Source organism: Balearica regulorum, chromosome 17 (assembly GCF_011004875.1).
Source record: "Balearica regulorum gibbericeps isolate bBalReg1 chromosome 17, bBalReg1.pri, whole genome shotgun sequence".
Taxonomy (NCBI): domain Eukaryota; kingdom Metazoa; phylum Chordata; class Aves; order Gruiformes; family Gruidae; genus Balearica; species Balearica regulorum.
The window spans coordinates 12,333,280-12,349,846 of NC_046200.1; the positions used below are offsets into that span (position 1 = coordinate 12,333,280).

General features: G+C 48.5%; 3 protein-coding genes across 4 annotated transcripts; 1 reads left to right on the forward strand and 2 right to left on the reverse strand.

The window, feature by feature from the left end:
* Nucleotides 1-1,495: 1,495 nt before the first annotated feature.
* On the reverse strand, nucleotides 1,496-3,939 carry LOC104641864 (dynein light chain 2, cytoplasmic). The gene is made up of 2 exons (XM_010310633.2): nucleotides 3,154-3,939; nucleotides 1,496-1,787 (listed from the first exon to the last, which is right to left on the reverse strand). The coding sequence occupies exons 1-2, from the start codon at nucleotides 3,283-3,285 to the stop codon at nucleotides 1,662-1,664; spliced, it is 258 nt and encodes an 85-aa protein (XP_010308935.2). The 5' UTR covers nucleotides 3,286-3,939; the 3' UTR covers nucleotides 1,496-1,661.
* Nucleotides 3,940-4,499: 560 nt separating this feature from the next.
* LOC104642699 (dynein light chain 1, cytoplasmic-like) lies at nucleotides 4,500-7,533 on the reverse strand. The gene is made up of 3 exons (XM_075769862.1): nucleotides 7,376-7,533; nucleotides 6,587-6,724; nucleotides 4,500-5,123 (listed from the first exon to the last, which is right to left on the reverse strand). The coding sequence occupies exons 2-3, from the start codon at nucleotides 6,716-6,718 to the stop codon at nucleotides 4,986-4,988; spliced, it is 270 nt and encodes an 89-aa protein (XP_075625977.1). The 5' UTR covers nucleotides 6,719-6,724; nucleotides 7,376-7,533; the 3' UTR covers nucleotides 4,500-4,985.
* Nucleotides 7,534-7,681: 148 nt separating this feature from the next.
* Nucleotides 7,682-16,379, forward strand: COQ5 (coenzyme Q5, methyltransferase). 2 transcript variants are annotated; one of them, XM_075769859.1, is made up of 7 exons: nucleotides 7,682-7,958; nucleotides 9,905-10,054; nucleotides 10,539-10,763; nucleotides 13,517-13,623; nucleotides 15,280-15,368; nucleotides 15,557-15,668; nucleotides 15,779-16,379. In XM_075769859.1, exons 1-7 carry the CDS (start codon nucleotides 7,772-7,774, stop codon nucleotides 15,878-15,880), a joined length of 972 nt encoding a protein of 323 aa, XP_075625974.1. In that variant the 5' UTR covers nucleotides 7,682-7,771; the 3' UTR covers nucleotides 15,881-16,379. The 2 variants fall into 2 exon arrangements, with proteins under 2 accessions (XP_075625974.1, XP_010301471.2); XM_010303169.2 differs by lacking the exon at nucleotides 7,682-7,958 and adding an exon at nucleotides 9,290-9,500.
* The last annotated feature ends 188 nt before the right edge of the window (nucleotides 16,380-16,567 follow it).

The following is a 16,567-nucleotide window of genomic DNA, read 5'->3' on the forward strand; positions in this document are numbered from 1 at the left end:
GATCCCCTGCCGAGCAGTCACACGGGTATCCCTGTTCCCAACGGGGTTTCAGCGCCCACGCTGTGCCCACAGCCGTGGCTCTGCAGCGGTTTTGCCGGGGGCGCCCGAGGCGCAGGCACAGCCTGTGCTCAGAGCCAGAGCAACGGGGCCTGAACGGCCCGGTCCCACCAAGCACCGGCTGCCCAGGCACGGAGCCGCACAGGCACCGCCGGACCGGCGTCAAACCCCGCCGGACACCGCCGCCCTCCCAGCCCCTCTCAGCTCAGCTCGGCACGGCCCGGTGCAGGCCGGCGGCCCCGGGAGAGGGCGCAGCCGCTCCAGCGCCCGGCCCCGACGGCCTTTCCCTGCCCAGGGATGGCGAACGAAGCCCGGCACCCCCCGCCAAGGCCTCGGAGCCCCGCGCGGCTCCGGAGAAGGCTCCCGCCTGCAGCTCCCGGGGATGCGGGAGGGGGGGCGCAGCCGCTGGGGAAGAGCCCTGGCACGGGCAGGGCACCAGCCGCCCAGCCTCAGCCTTCCCGGCACCTGCGTGGGACCCGGCCCCTCTCGGGAGCCGCGCTGTCCCAAGGCCGCCTCACAAGGCCCCGCCTGGCTCTCACAAGTCTCCCCTCATGCACTCCGTCGTTCCGCAGGCACGGCAGGACACAGCCCACTCCCGCCCTCGCTCCGCCGCCGCGCCGGCTTAACCGACCCACGCGCACCACGGCCACCTCCGAACGCCCCCAGCCCCGCCCCCTGCGCGCCGGCCGCCAGCCATTGGTCAGCGCCACTGCCCGCCCCGGGCGCTCATTGGCCAGCATCGCGGCCCTCAGGGAGGGTGCGCTCCCTTTCAGCCCAGCATGCCCCGCGCCGGCACCCGTTCCCATAGCGACAGGAACGCGCGGTGGCTGCCCACGGTCAGCGGGGACACGGCTGCAGCCTGAACGCCCGGCACCGCTGAAACAGAGGGAAGCGAACGGGAAGGACTCGGCCAAAAGGCGCCCCGGTGCTCTCTGGCAGATGGATTTAGTGTAAAGCAGTGCCCAGCTGAGCGCTCTCCATTACCTCCAAGAGGTAACAAGCTCTGAGAGAACCCGGGGAAGCAGCTTCTGAGCTCTGGTTCCTGAACACACACAGAGGACGCTGAGCTTATCTTCAGGGCTCCGCACATCTACCAGCGCAGTCCTCAGCTGCGTCAAGTCCCTGCCAGGTAGCTGTCGGGTAACCAGAGTGCCTTCGACCCAGGGCAAGGGCTCGCGGTAACTCCTACTTCCCTGTGAACCGCCGGGCTCCTCTGCGCAGCCTTGGGCCACTGACACACACCTGTGTTTAGCTCAGCGTTGAGACACCCTGCATTTGAGATTTCTTTGAAAGGTGGTTGTTCACAGGGAAACGAGCACAAGTTAGAGAAAAATACAAAACAACCACAAAACTCCTAAAAGATGGAATACACATAACATTTTTATTAGCAAAGAAGGGAACTTTAGAAAGAAAATAAATACAAGGCCTATTCCCCCCCCCCCCCAAACCCAACAAAACCACCAAGCACTCCAGAAAAATCCCTGATGTTACCCCTGAAGACCAAGGTTTGCTTCTTCAGGAAGGCCGAAGGCACTGAGCTGCTGCTGTTAGTGTACAGTACAGCTCATGCAACTCTGAACAACGACCCACAGCTCTAACCAGCTTTAAACAAACATATTTACTCCACGCATGGGGAAGAAGGTGACGTGCTTGGTCTCATGAGACACACAGCTGCCAAATTTCCTTCCTACACTGCAGCGCCAAGTGGGACTGTATTTCTTCTCAAACTCCTGCAGAAGAGATCACTAGGAACTCAGCACAGTTCTCACCCAAAAGCTGACTACAGATTTTCTGTCATTAATGTGTCTCTTCTTAACAAGCATCACTTTTTTGAAAAAGCAGCTAAGCAGCAGCATATGCCTTTACATATAAGGATTGTGTTACTTACCTCTTACACCTCACCTGCTGCCTAGACAAAAAAAGAAAAAAAAAAGAAAAAAAGAAAAAAAGCCCACAGCACTTTGTAGCTAAGCAGGAATAAGCCCAGGGACTGCAATTCCCCCCCTGCCCCAATGATATCATGTTCTCAAACTATGCCATTGAAATATCAGTTCATGTGATCATGTTCTCCCATCATACTCAGAAGCCTACCACATGTTTCAAAAGCCAAGATATACAGCTCTACTAAAAGCAAAACATTCTAGTCAGTCATTAAATACTGTCATATCCAATAGCTCTCAAATGAGAAAACTTTCCTGAGAGAGCATGCAAGCATTTCTGATCAGTTATTATGACCCCGGATAAATTATCTCTCACCACAATTTCTCAGGTTCCAACCAGGAGCCTCAAGAAAAATCCAATCCTCTGCTCTTTGCTAACACAGAATGTCGTTCTTACAAGTGGAAAAAATAAACCTGCTTATACGTCTGTCAGGGTGACAGGAAAGGAAGACCTCCCCAACAGAAGCAATTGTACCATTTAGTTGAATGACTTTTTCAATAGGTCTTCCACTCAGATTCATGTAATATTAAACCCTTCACTGGCACCCTTGGATTTCTTTATTCTCCTAAGATGGCAAAGCAGAAAGTGAATCAGAACTAAATCTTTTGCGAATCCATTATTATCCTTCATGCAGGTGTTCTGTGGACACCAGATAAACAGTACTCCAAGACTTCGGATTTTAGCATGGTCCAGCACATAAAAGGAAGATGAGAATACAGAAGTTGTGCAGAAAATTACTTTTCCCTGCACATTTTGAACCAGCTAGCCAATCTTGCACAACTGTTACAGAACTACGAACAGAACCTTAAGAGAAATTTAAACTCAATTTAAGTCAAGGACTAGGTAAAAAACAGGCATTCCCTCTGAGGAAAGTTATGGCAGGCTTTAAAGGGCTCTATCTTCCATCAGCATCTCCTATTCCACTAGACAATGAGATAGTGAAAACACAAAAATAGAAGGTACCATAAAACAAAAACTAGGAAAGGTACACGTGAGGCATGGGAAAAGGAACACAGGGACATCAGCCCAAAGGAAAAGTCCAATGTATTGTGTGTCCACAGGACTTGCTTTTCCAACCAGTGTAGCAACACCTACCCTGCTCAACTTCTGGAGTAGATAGTCTTCAACAAAGGGACATACCACACAAACATTTACCCTCTTTATAAGGGCTGCAATTTCTCTTTCAACATTATATTTCTCTATTGCCAAAATGGCACACTCCACAGCATCTTGCTGCACCTCTTCGGACATGTCCATATCCTTTATCATGGCTGTCTGATCACCCATGGATGTCTGTATTGAACAATGAAAAGCATTCAAAGTCGCAGGAGCAGCTACCTGCCAGGATCCCCTGCCGAGCAGTCACACGGGTATCCCTGTTCCCAACGGGGTTTCAGCGCCCACGCTGTGCCCACAGCCGTGGCTCTGCAGCGGTTTTGCCGGGGGCGCCCGAGGCGCAGGCACAGCCTGTGCTCAGAGCCAGAGCAACGGGGCCTGAACGGCCCGGTCCCACCAAGCACCGGCTGCCCAGGCACGGAGCCGCACAGGCACCGCCGGACCGGCGTCAAACCCCGCCGGACACCGCCGCCCTCCCAGCCCCTCTCAGCTCAGCTCGGCACGGCCCGGTGCAGGCCGGCGGCCCCGGGAGAGGGCGCAGCCGCTCCAGCGCCCGGCCCCGACGGCCTTTCCCTGCCAAGGCAAGCGCCCGCTGCCCGGCGTCAGCCTTTCCGCTCCCCCAGACCGGTCCGGCCCCGCTCGGAAGCCGCCCCATACACCCAGCCCGAAGCGGCCTGACGAGACCCCTCACACCGGTGGCGGGCGCCGCGGGACAGGCGCTGTGTGGAGTGGAGCGGGCGCGCGCTCCCCTCAGCGGCGGTTTAACCGACCCGCAACCACCCTCAGCCCCGACCCTCGGGTGGGAGGACGGCAGAGCCTGTCCCCCGAGAGCTTGCCCGCTCCTCTGGCCCCCGTAGCTCCGTCGCCGGCCGCTCCTCCCGCTCTTACCGCCTTCGGGCTCACGCTCCCCCACGGCGGGGCCGGCTGAGGCGGATCGCGGCTGCCTTCGCTGCCGGGCGCACCGGAGCCGCAGGGGCGGCTCTTGTCCATGGCGGAGGTCACACAGACCGAGCGCTGCAGCACCGACGACGGCGCTGGCAGACAAGCGCTGCCCCGTAATGGCGACGAGTCGCCCACAGCAGTGGCCGGGACCCGGATGGAGCCGTTCCCGGGAAGGACCCGCGGGCACGACGGGACTCGTAGGCCTCGGCCGCCGCCGAGCACGCCGGGAGCTGTAGTCCCCGCGACGCCACGGGCACCCGCACCGCCCCAGCCACCGCCCCGACCGACGGCCCGACCCCCGGCCGGGCACCGCGGGGGGCTCCGGCAGCCACGGGCAGCGGCCAGCCCCGCACAGGGCTGCGGGACCGCCGGTCCGGCCCCAGACACCCACCACCACCACCGCCCAGACGGCACAAAGTGGCCACAAATAACGACCCGGCGGCTGGGGCAGAGCTCGTCCTTTATTTTCCAAAGCCGTTCTCCAAGAGGCAGCAGCAGAAAAAGAAACAGCTCACGCTTTGGGGCAGTACATCCAGCAAAACAGGAGGGGAAAATTATCAAAAAAAAAAAACCAAATCGGAAGAATAAGAGAGGTTTGGAACAGAAAGAACTAAACAGTCAAGTACTTACATAGCACAATCAGTAATTGGGCAATACTGTAGATGGCTATAAAACTCTCAAAGGCAAAACTGCTCCAACTGCTCTACTAGCAAAGAAGCAGCCTTCTGGAAAAAAAATAAATACAAGGAAGACTTTTTTGGTATTTTTCCTTTTTATATCCACAATGTAAGATCATCTGCTATAGCATAATCCCTGCCATTGCCCTTGAAGATCAAGGTCTGCGTCCTCAGGAAGGCTGCAGTAACTAGTCAGAGGAGTCAGCACACAGTCCTGTAACCGGGTGCAAGTTTCAGTAACAGTCTGTGGTTCTAACCAGACTTGAAGAGGAGAATAGCAACTTGGCCGAGGTAGAAGTAGATGAAGTGCTTGGTCTCATGAGTCACGTAGCTGCCAAAGTTCCTTCCCACGATGCAGTGCCAAGTGGGATTGTATTTCTTGTCAAACTCCTGCAAAACAGATCACAAGAAATCAAGAACTCTTCTAAACAGGTACTCAGTTTCTGAGCAAGGCAATTAAGAGGAAGAGCAGAATCTCTTAAGTACTGGGAACATCTAATTTACATTTTATTGTTCATCTGCTGCTTGGTCAGACTCTTCTAAACAGGTACTCATTTTCTAAGCAAGGCAGTTAGAGGAAGAACAGAATCTCATAAATACTGGGAACATCAAATTTACATTTTATTGTTCACCTGCTGCTTGGTCAGACAAAAAAAATCCACAAAAAAAAGAAAAAGCCACATAGCTTCCTGTCTGAGCAGTAATAAATTCAAAATAAGTGTTTTATTCAGGCAAAGCAGTCTTTCCCCACCCATAATTCGTACCACAATCTGAAACTATAGCCCTTGAGTAAAAGCTTCACCACTAGTTTTATACCCACAGAGATTAAGCCGTAACTTAGACTTCATTGTTTGTCTGCAACATGGCTGATAAAGGGACTCATGGAAAATTCTCTGCCACATGCTCTATAACACTAGTACTATCAACAAAAAGAAGAATTTGCATTTTACACATTTCAAACAAATCCTCTACAAAGTCCTACCAGTTGCTACAAAGAATACCTGAAAAATATTAGGCTAAACTCTCTCTTTTCCACTTCCATCAATAGTTCCTGCACCTGGGAAAAAATGCCTTTCTGTATTGTGGGCATAGCAAACCAATATTTCTCTAGTGGAAGCAATCATTCTGCTTAGTTTAATTACTTTTTAAACAGCACTTCCACACAGATCAGTTTAACTTTCATGGAGAAATCAACAAGCATCAGCTTTCCTGAGTTGATGAAGCAGGAAATAAAATCAGAACTAGATCTGTCCCATGTTCAGTATTGTTAATCCGACATAATGAACAACATGGACCTTGCAAACAACAGATAATCAGTGCCACCAGCATTTTTGTGGGTTTTGGTTGTTTTTTTCTTGCTTAGGTCACTACCTAAGGAAAGGTGCGATTACAGTAGACTTGCACAAAACTACTTTTCCCTGCAATTTTTGACCCAGCTGAAAAGAACTGTGAACAGATCCTTAAGATTAAGTTCAGTAACACTGAAACCACGGACTATGTAAAAAAGGCTTCCTCTCAGAGGAAAACCGTACAAGAGCTCAGTAGAGCCCCTGTGTTTTGTACCAGCTCATCAGTCACAGGGACAGTCAGCTGCCACTCTCTGCTCACCTGGACAATGGCAGAAAAGGCTGAAGTAGAAGGTACTGCAAGAAGAAAAACAGAAGGACCTGGAAAAGTCTACGTAAAGGGTGGGGAAAGGAACATAAGGACACCAGCCAACAGAGAAAGTCCAACTCGATTATCTAGTGCCTCTAGAACTTGTTCCTCTAGAGCTACTTGCCAAGCAGCATTCTCCCTGCTTGATTTTTCATGTGCATAGAGATTTCAGGAGGATGTTGTAAGTAAGCATTTACCTTCTTGATGTGAGCAGCAATGTCCTTCTCAATGTTGTACTTCTCTAAGGCCTGAGTAGCACACTCCACAGCGTCTTGCTGCATCTCTTCGGACATGTCCGCATTCTTGATCACTGCCTTTCGATCACTCATGGTTACCTGTAATAAACAAAGAAAAGCATTCAAAGTCGCAGGAGCAGCTACCTGCCAGGATCCCCTGCCGAGCAGTCACACGGGTATCCCTGTTCCCAACGGGGTTTCAGCGCCCACGCTGTGCCCACAGCCGTGGCTCTGCAGCGGTTTTGCCGGGGGCGCCCGAGGCGCAGGCACAGCCTGTGCTCAGAGCCAGAGCAACGGGGCCTGAACGGCCCGGTCCCACCAAGCACCGGCTGCCCAGGCACGGAGCCGCACAGGCACCGCCGGACCGGCGTCAAACCCCGCCGGACACCGCCGCCCTCCCAGCCCCTCTCAGCTCAGCTCGGCTCGGCACGGCCCGGTGCAGGCCGGCGGCCCCGGGAGAGGGCGCAGCCGCTCCAGCGCCCGGCCCCGACGGCCTTTCCCTGCCCAGGGATGGCGAACGAAGCCCGGCACCCCCCGCCAAGGCCTCGGAGCCCCGCGCGGCTCCGGAGAAGGCTCCCGCCTGCAGCTCCCGGCGATGCGGGAGAGGGGGCGCAGCCGCTGGGGAAGAGCCCTGGCACGGGCAGGGCACCAGCCGCCCAGCCTCAGCCTTCCCGGCACCTGAGTGGGACCCGGCCCCTCTCGGGAGCTGCCCCACCCCAGTGTTCGAAGCCCTCGCGCCGCTCCCCTCACCGTTCAGCGGGTGCCGCGAGACCGGCCGTGTGCGGAACGGAGCGGGCGGGGCACACAGTGAGGCGAACACGCAGCTCGCTCTGCCGCCGCGTCGGTTTAACCGACCCGCGCGCACCACCGTCGCCTCCGAGCACCCCCAGCCCCACCCACTCCGTACTGACCGCTAGCCATTGGTCACCGCCACCACCCCCCCCGAGCGCTCATTGGCTAGGAAACGGCGCTCTCGTAGCATTTTACTGCAGCAGTTTCTTTCAGCCCGGCATGCTTTGCGCCCGCACCCGTTCCCATAGCGACAGGTGGCATTGGAGACGGAGGCCGACACCCGGGCTCGGCGGCAGCGAGGCCTCAGAGGCGGCCCCGGATCCCTCAGAGCCTCTGCTGGGGCGAGCCCAGGGCATGGCGGGTCCACAGCATTCTGCCTGTGGGGATGCCTGGGCTGATTGCTCTCAGGCAATGCGCAGCCTCTGCTTGGCCTTCCCCTTTCTTTCCTCACTGCTGAGCTGCCTGAACATGGCGGGTTGCTGGCATCTGTACAGCAGCCTGTCACTACAGCATGAGAGAGGCTCTCCTGGTCACTTCTCTGGTAGGCAAAGATTGTTTCTCCCTATAGCTGAGGCAGACAAAACAAGAAAAAAATAAACCAACCAAACCCCCCAAAAAACCGTATGTGATGCTTTGCAAGGCATCCTGCTCCAAAGAACATAGAGCAGAAAAAAATCCAAATTTCAGGTTTTGCTTAATTCTGCAGAAAGATACGGGAAAATCATGGTAGGGTCAGATGAAGGCGCTAATAAGTCTCAATGTGGAAGGAAGATCTTGGCAAGGAAGACCAACTCATGCTCAGGGAATGCAGTGTCAGGTCTGATTTCTCAATGGTGTGATGTAATTTCATTGTACCTACAAAGCTGACAGCATTTCTGGATGACTCAAATAATGCGATAAGCAGGGCAGCTGTTGCAAAAAAAATAGCAGAAAACATCCCTAATTTGTACTACTGATCCTACCAGGACTCAGGAACAACCTTCCACTGCTCCCCTCAGTTCATAGAATGATTAAATGGTTTGGGTTGGAAGGGAACTCAAAGATCATCTAGTTCCAACCCTCCTGCTGTGGGCAGGGACACCCTCCACTACTTTGCATTAAATGTTAGTGTCAATGGGACAGGAGATTTCATAGCATTTTAATATTAAAAAATCCTTTAAAGATTGCAAGAGTGATGTATCTAAACATCTGAAAAGAGAGGTTATGAGATTTGTTGCAAAGCTAGGCATTGAAATGAAATGTCTACATGTATATATGGCCTGCAAATTCTTTTTGTACTTAGCAGGGCTCATTTCAGGCACTTAAACAAAGGTGTCTATGACTAAATGATATGCACAAGGTTATTCCATTTGGTCTCCAGCTGCCATTTCAAAAGGTTAGAGAGTAACTAGTAGGTCCGCTCTAAGAGCAGCGCTCACATCAGAACCCACAAACCAACCCTCTCCCCTACTCCCCACGAGGTTTTACTTTAGCCGGCAAACTGCAAAATTAAAAGCCTAAAGAAGCCAGAGAAAATTATTTGCAAAATTACTGAAATATGCTGCATGAGGTGTGCTGGATTTGGGTGGGGCTTTTTGGGTTAGGGTTTATTCTTTTCCTTGTCACATATATCCTACCAGGTCGGTTTCAGCCCCGCGCACAAGCAGCCGGTAGCACTGGGGTGTTTGGCGGCTGTTCCAGGCTGTGGAGAACCCGCAGCTCCTGCCGGGGCCGGTACAGCCTTCGGTATAAATACCCAGCGTAGGGGCGGGCCCTGATCCCCCCATTTCTCGGGGCCAGGGCCGAGTATGGAGACTGGCCACAGCCCGCCCCACCTGGGGCCGTCCCGTCCCGCCGGGCCGCCTCCTTCTCCCGCGGGGCCGGTTGGCGGAGCCGCTGGGCCCGGCGCGGCGGGCGGTGCAGAGGTCGTGCCCTTGCAAGATGGCGGCGGCGGCGGCGGCGGGGCTCTGCCCGTGCCGGGCGCTGCTCGCCTGCCGCGGCGGGGCTCTGCGGGCGCTCTGCGGCTCCGTGCGGGGCCTCGCTGCGGCGCCGGAGACGCATTTCGGTTTCCAGACCGTGACGGAGGCGGAAAGGAGGGAGAAAAGTGAGGGCGGCGGGGTCCGCTATGGAGCAGTGCGGCGCCCCGGGGCAGGGCGGGCTGGGACCTAATGGGGCTTCCGGGGAGCTGGCGCCCATCGGTTGTGGGGGCTAAGGGGTGGTGCAGATGTGCTTGGAGCTGGGCCGTTGGTAGTATCAGTGTTGTGCCAGCTCGATTCTTCCCCCTCAGCTCTGGAAGGGTTACGGCAAGAGGCTGTGTTTCTCCAGAGACGTTTGTCAGGCAACAGGCTCAGTAGGATTCCATCGTATTTCTTGTAAGGAGTTTTCAGGTGGTATTTTTGCAGTTCCGCATGGTGGCAGACCATCATGAGGAAATAAAGGACATATTTTACTTCAACAGGAGCATTTTCTAAGTAAATTGCATCTCATTCTTGCGTCCTTTCTTTGCAGTTTACAAGGTCTTTGAAAGTGTGGCCAAGAAATATGATGTAATGAACGATTCGATGACTCTAGGGATTCATCGAGTGTGGAAGGATATCCTCGTGCATAAAATGAACCCTTCCCCGGGAACACTTCTTCTTGATGTTGCTGGAGGAACAGGTAAATAATTTTGGTGAGTTCCACATGAACATGCCATGCTGTTTTTGAACTGAGTCTGCTCAGAATTAAGTTGCCTACCCTTTTTTCTTTTTCCTCAGTTCCCTGTTTTTAAAACTGGTGAAGCATCCACTTGATTTCCACAGATAAGGGTTGAGAGCTAACTTCTTTGTATTTTGTAATGTCTTGCTCCAGGACTCTGAAAGAGTTGTAGTAGTGCTATGATATGTTACGGAAGACTGTTTCCATTTATAGGAAGTCATGGACTCTTTGTTTTTAATGTGTTCCCTTTATATATTTATGTGTGTATATATACACACATACTCTCTCTGTCTCTCTATACTCTGTGTGTCATTTTTATTTTTATATGTGTAAATATAAAAATATATATAAATTAACTCAGTTTGATGTTCAAAGCCTTATGTTCCGATTTCCTGGAGTCCAAAAACATTTCAAAACATGTATCTTTCTTTTAAAATAAATGCAGGTGACATCGCCTTTCGATTTATTAATTATGTTCGCTCTGTGCGAGAACGCCAGCTCCAGCAGAAGCTTAAGCACCATCAGAATTTATCATGGCAGGAAATTTCTGAGAGTTACCAGGAAGACAAGTCTAAGTCGCTAGGGGATTCCCAAGTGGTGGTCTGTGACATTAACAAAGAAATGTTAAAAGTTGGGAAGCAGAAAGCACAGCATCTTGGCTACTCAGAAGGTAAGTCATGCATTGTACCATTTCAGTGGCGTGCCTGATAGCAAGAATTTGATGCATGATAGCCATCACGTAATCACCACTTCAAGATTACAATATACACTATATAGCCGTGGCGTATATTATAGCTGTGTGCGCATATTTGCCAATGTTGAGTTACTTTTTCAGTGAGCATGTATGTAGTATGTTGTTAAGATGTACAGTGGTCTCTTGAATAATACTTGAACTTTCAGAAATACATGTATGGAAGTGTCCATGAGGTCTGATACCCGGCTATCCTTCAAAATTGGTTAAATAACCTAAACCCGCTGCTTATATCTGTGCAAATGAATCTGATTTTACTAAGGCAGATAACGCAAAAGAGCTCAACCCTAGAATGATTACATTAAAGATCTTATAATGGGAATTTTAAGAATCAAGGCAGCAAATAAAAAATGCAAGAACTAAACTGTGTTGTGAACCTATAAAAATTTCCACAGTTAGAGCATATGCTAATAATACTCAGAGAAACTGAATTATATTAAATGTTAGTTTGCAGGTCAATGGATTAATTCACTGATATCTAGAATTTGTTGGGGACTGCGCCAATCCTGATCGAAAAGCCTGATTTTAAGAAGTAAGACATAGAGAAAGAAGTTCCGCTTGTGGCTCAGCGTTTGTATGATAGTTGTTTATCCTCTGTTCATTTATGAATATTTGGCAAATATTTTAGCAATTGGAGGTTCCCAAACTTTGTTTGCCTGTGTACAACCATTAGGTATGCCCTGGGCAGCCTCTGTATATGTGTTACAAGATCTCCTGCATGTCCTTTAACTGCACCCTGCTCCCACACCTCCATTGGGATTTCAGCCTACAAATTGTGTAGGCTGAAGGACATACAGAACAGCTCAGTAGCACAAAGGGACTGAAAGATAAGCTACTGGCATAGGTTCTCTCAGCTGCTCTTGCTCCCTGCTGGTGGGTTACCTCAGGCCGTTGCCTGCCTGCCTCTTCTTTAAAAAACACACTAATTGTGAAAGCATTGGTTCTTCCAGCTCTGGCAGACTGCTTGCATTGTGCTCGTCTTAGCAGCTTGTAAGCCTGTCCAGAGCTCTTTTTATGCATCATAGATTGGGAACACCTGAACTGTACAAACATTGTAAGTATAAAAGCTTTATGACTGTAGCTTAGGACCTGAAATAAAGCTTGATGCTGCCTCCTAGCTCCTATCAAGAAATCATTTTGTTTAATTGGCTGCACTTTTTAGATATTTTTGTGACATCAAATTCTCAAAATTAGTATTTACAGTTTTTAATTTTCTTCCTCTGTACATTATAGCTGTAGAAGCCCAACTGTTGTCTTGTTGCCTGGATTGCCTTATGCCCCATTGTGCCACAATTCTGACTTCTTACTCTTTTTCACTCCCTTGTTCAGCACATATCCATTTAATATGTCCTACCTTCTGGTTTTCATGCAATTCCTCCCTGTGGTAGTAATCTCATTTCTGAGCTTACTTATCTGTTGGTTGTTTGAGGTCTATGGTTTTTTTTTCTTAAAATCGTAAGGAGTTGTCTTTCCCTATTTTCCGATGTACATTCACCAACAGTGGAGGTTGTGCATGCTGAAAAGAAACACGTGTTGCACAATCTCTGATTCTGCATTTTGGCCGGCTGGAGTGGTAGGCTGCACTGCACATGCCCCAGTTCCTCTCATTGCACACCAACAGCCCCTTTTCTGTATCCACTTACAAACTCCTGGCCTGTAATTTTACCACAGTGTATTCTGAGGGACAGTTTTGCTGTTGCTCAAAACCTTTTCTTGATGCTCACTTCTTATGTGTCTTTTCAAACTGTCTACCATTAAATAACGCTAATAATTGCTGCTTCAATAATGTGTGCTGCTTTGCATACAATACTTTCTGCAACTATAAATACATATATTTTGTAAAAACAGAATTTGAACGTCTCCTGGCAACAACTGTTGTTTTCTGCTATGTTTTGCTTTCCTCCATGTCACTTTTTAGCATACTGCTCTTTGAAACTGCTGATCTCTGTTGCAGAAGACTCCTGTGGTTTTTCTGTTAGTATTTTTATTTGGCACTTGAGTCACCAAACCCAGTGACTTTAAGAACTATTAATTCTTAATTGAGCAGTCTTATTTTTGGTACAAATAACCTGAACATCCACATAGAGACATGGCCTTGATCCATTGGGGTTTGGGAAGCAACGCAGCTGCAACAGGATCACATACTGATAGTGCTGATGGAAGGAGTGTGGCTTTTCATGTTCCTCAATCTATGGAAGCTTTCTAGAAAAATGTTTTAAATGTCTTGGCCATTGTTGCATGGCAAGACATTAATCATTGTTTATAGTTAGTCTTTGAGCAGAGATTCTCTTTTTGCAACTTTGCTACAACCAAATGGCAGCCAGTTTCTGGAAGCCAGTTGCATTCCACTACGACGCAAGATTTGGGTGAAATCTTGGCAGACTGAGGCACTGCAAGCAAAATGTGTGTGTATTTGTAGAAGAATGTTTTGGCTGATCTGCAAAATTAATTACTTTGCTTGGAAGACAGCTGTATAGTACAGGGTCTTGAAAGGTTTGTGAGTATAGACTAAGGTGTCTTTCCGCCAACAAAAATGCAAAATTGAAGTATTATTTTTAAATATTACTTTATTAATAATAATTTCCTTCTGGAATAGATAAGTTCTAGTCTTTCTGGAGCATTCTGAGTTATAGAAGGTTTGTTCAATACTGGGTCCTTGGCTTTTACTACAGGCTTGTCCTGGGTGCTTGGGAATGCTGAAGAGTTGCCCTTTGATGATGATAAGTTTGATGTTTACACAATCGCCTTTGGAATCCGAAATGTCACTCGTATTGATTTGGTAAGTTGCTATAGTGTATCCTGACGTGGGGTTCTTAAGATTCATCTGAGGTTCTTTTATTCTAGCGGAGGAAGCAAAGGAGGAACTCCTTTGGATAAAGGAACATCATTGTCTACTCCTGAAACATTTAAAATAAGTGAATGTAGCGTGCAACTTGTTTGAATGAAGAATGCAATTAAATGCCCCACCTTTGCCATAAAAAGTTAGGTTTATACTAGTTGCACCTAATCCTTCCAGCTTGGCAAGCCACACAGTCCCTTCCTAAGGCAAAAAAGCCAAATGCTACAGTGATTCCCCGTGACTGGATCTATATATGCACAGCACAGTCACTCTGCATGTCTCACGTCTTCCTGAAGCACCTGATGTATATCCCACCTGCAGCGGGTCCAACGTTTCCTGCCCTGTTTTGTTCGCCTGCCTGAGCCAGCAGAGCTCCCAGAGCAGAGAGTGGGAAGCAGTTGGCTGCTGCCACCACTGCAATTGAACTAACACATTCAGCCCACTGCTGCTCAGCGTCTTTACGCTGGCTGGTAGTAGGGCTTCCAATGAAGGAGGAGTGTCATCTTAATTAGGGTAGGTAGTACCCTTTGTTCTAAACAGTATCTGTCCTTTGAGAATGACTAGCTGTCTTGTGGGTGAAGATAGGTTAGATCATCTGTCTAGCTAGACTAGTTGTCTGGTTTGGAGGAGTGTGTTACATCCTTGGCAATGCTCCTTCTGTGGAAGGTGTAGCATTTGGATCTGAACCACCTTGAACTTGTATACCTTTGAACTTCTAATGTGGATGGCCTTTCATGGTGCTTCATTCACACCCTTCCAAAGCACAGGCTCTATTTTATACACCTTTGTGGATACAGCAGTCTGATAGCATAGCTCCCTGGAGACCTGATACAAAACACATCCAAGCCTCCAATTGTTTTGCAAAGCTCTGGTCACGTATGTGTATTGTTTATATTTTATCCCTTAGGAATATGATGGTTGAAGCCAAGCAGATGTACAACCTGCAGAGGTTCTTGAATACAAATCTGCTGTGCTCTTGTATGAAAAACATACAGTTGTAAACATAATTTTGTCTTGGTTCTTCTTAGGTGTTTTATTTTGCATATAGGATGTACTTTTCAAAGTGGCCAAAGATTTTCTTCTTTCTCCTTCCTCCCTGTTCTCACACGTTGCTCATCCAAAACCCAGTATCGTTTCTTCTTTCATCCTTTGGGTGTGCCTCACAGTTGAGTAAAATATTTTCTTTTGATTTAAAAAAAAAAAATCTATCACGCCTTCTTTTTATTTTCAGCTTGTAGCTGAGTCACCTTCTCCTTTTTGGGTTTGGTCTGTAATTACAAGAGCTCTGCTGGCAAACATTCATCAACTAAGAATAGGGAAAAAGAAGAAAAATTGCAAACCTGACATCACAGTTTTGACACAAAGCCTGGTATAAATCTATTTATGTAACAGCAGGAGTGTTTGTGGTTTGATTTTGTTGTTTGGAGCTTTTTTTGTACTTGTCTTGGCATGCTTCTCCACATGTAAATATTGGAGATTGCCAATCAGGATTCTCTTTACTGCCCTCAGTTCATCACTGAATTGCCATCACCTGGCATTGATAATAGGCAGGTGCTGTTCTAAAGAAACAAACTTAGCACATCTGCTTTGTCTCAGGCACTTCAGGAGGCTTATCGTGTGCTGAAACCAGGAGGAAGATTTCTCTGCCTTGAATTTAGTCACGTCAGCAACCCTCTTCTTTCCAGGTAGGAACGTGGTGACACTTTATGCCATGGCATAAGGCTCTCTTATTTGTACTTGGCCAGAATAAGAGATGGAGACACTTTGAAGCCACCTCATTGTGCACTTTTAAAATCAGATACAGACTCCATAGTGTAGTGGTACAGAGATCAACTTGTTTGTATTAATCTGTATTTGCTGTCTGTCTGCACAGGCTCTACGATTTGTACAGTTTCCAGGTTATCCCTGTTCTGGGTGAGGTTATCGCTGGTGACTGGAAATCCTACCAGTATCTCGTGGAGAGCATCCGACGTTTCCCCCCTCAGGTAAGACAGTATTTTTCTGAATTCACTAACACACAAAACATGGTCCCAGCATAATCTTGCAGGCTTATAGGCCTTCGGGTTGTTATAATTATGGCACTATTATTTTTCAGGAGGAATTTAAGGCAATGATAGAAGATGCAGGTTTTTTTAAAGTGGATTATCAGAATTTAAATTTGGGCATTGTTGCCATTCACTCAGGCTTCAAACTGTGAGTCTACTATGTAGGAAAACATGCAAAGTGTAATTTTTCTGAGGATTATGAAGGCTGTGGAATTTTGACACTATCAAGATTGAAGAGGAGTGTTAAGAACTTGTGTGACAGATACTTGCTCAGTAGTCAGACCCAGATGAACATCAGCTACCTTTTTTTCCCCCCAAGAAACCTCTGGATGAAGTCACTCCTGTAGTGTTTTCTTACACTTGCATTTCTCTTCAAGTGCAATGTAAAGGACATTGCCAAAACTGAGCAAAGTTTACAAAGGAAGCAACTTCAGTTACCAGTGATGTGGATACAGAAACAGACTGATGCCTCCTTTTCTTAGTAAGCTTCAAGGAGGATATTGTACCAATGAGAAGAAACTTGGATTTACTAGCTTTTTATTAAGCTGTCATTATCTTTTTCATGTGGACTCGAAGGGATTATTCCCATGATTCCTCTACTTCTTTCAAAGGCACATGGAAGGCTTGTGAAATAAAACAGCTCTGCATCAACTTTTTTCACTTAAGTCATTATGTGTAACCTTTCTAAGAAGGTATCCTTTCTAAGAAAGGAATGACATGACTTCACCACTATATGAAGTCTTTTTCTTTCAGTGGTAGATGCATAACGTCTATGTGAAAACACTGTTCATTTCCTTCTGTTCTTTAACCTACACTGTTGAAAAACAGGTACTTCTGTA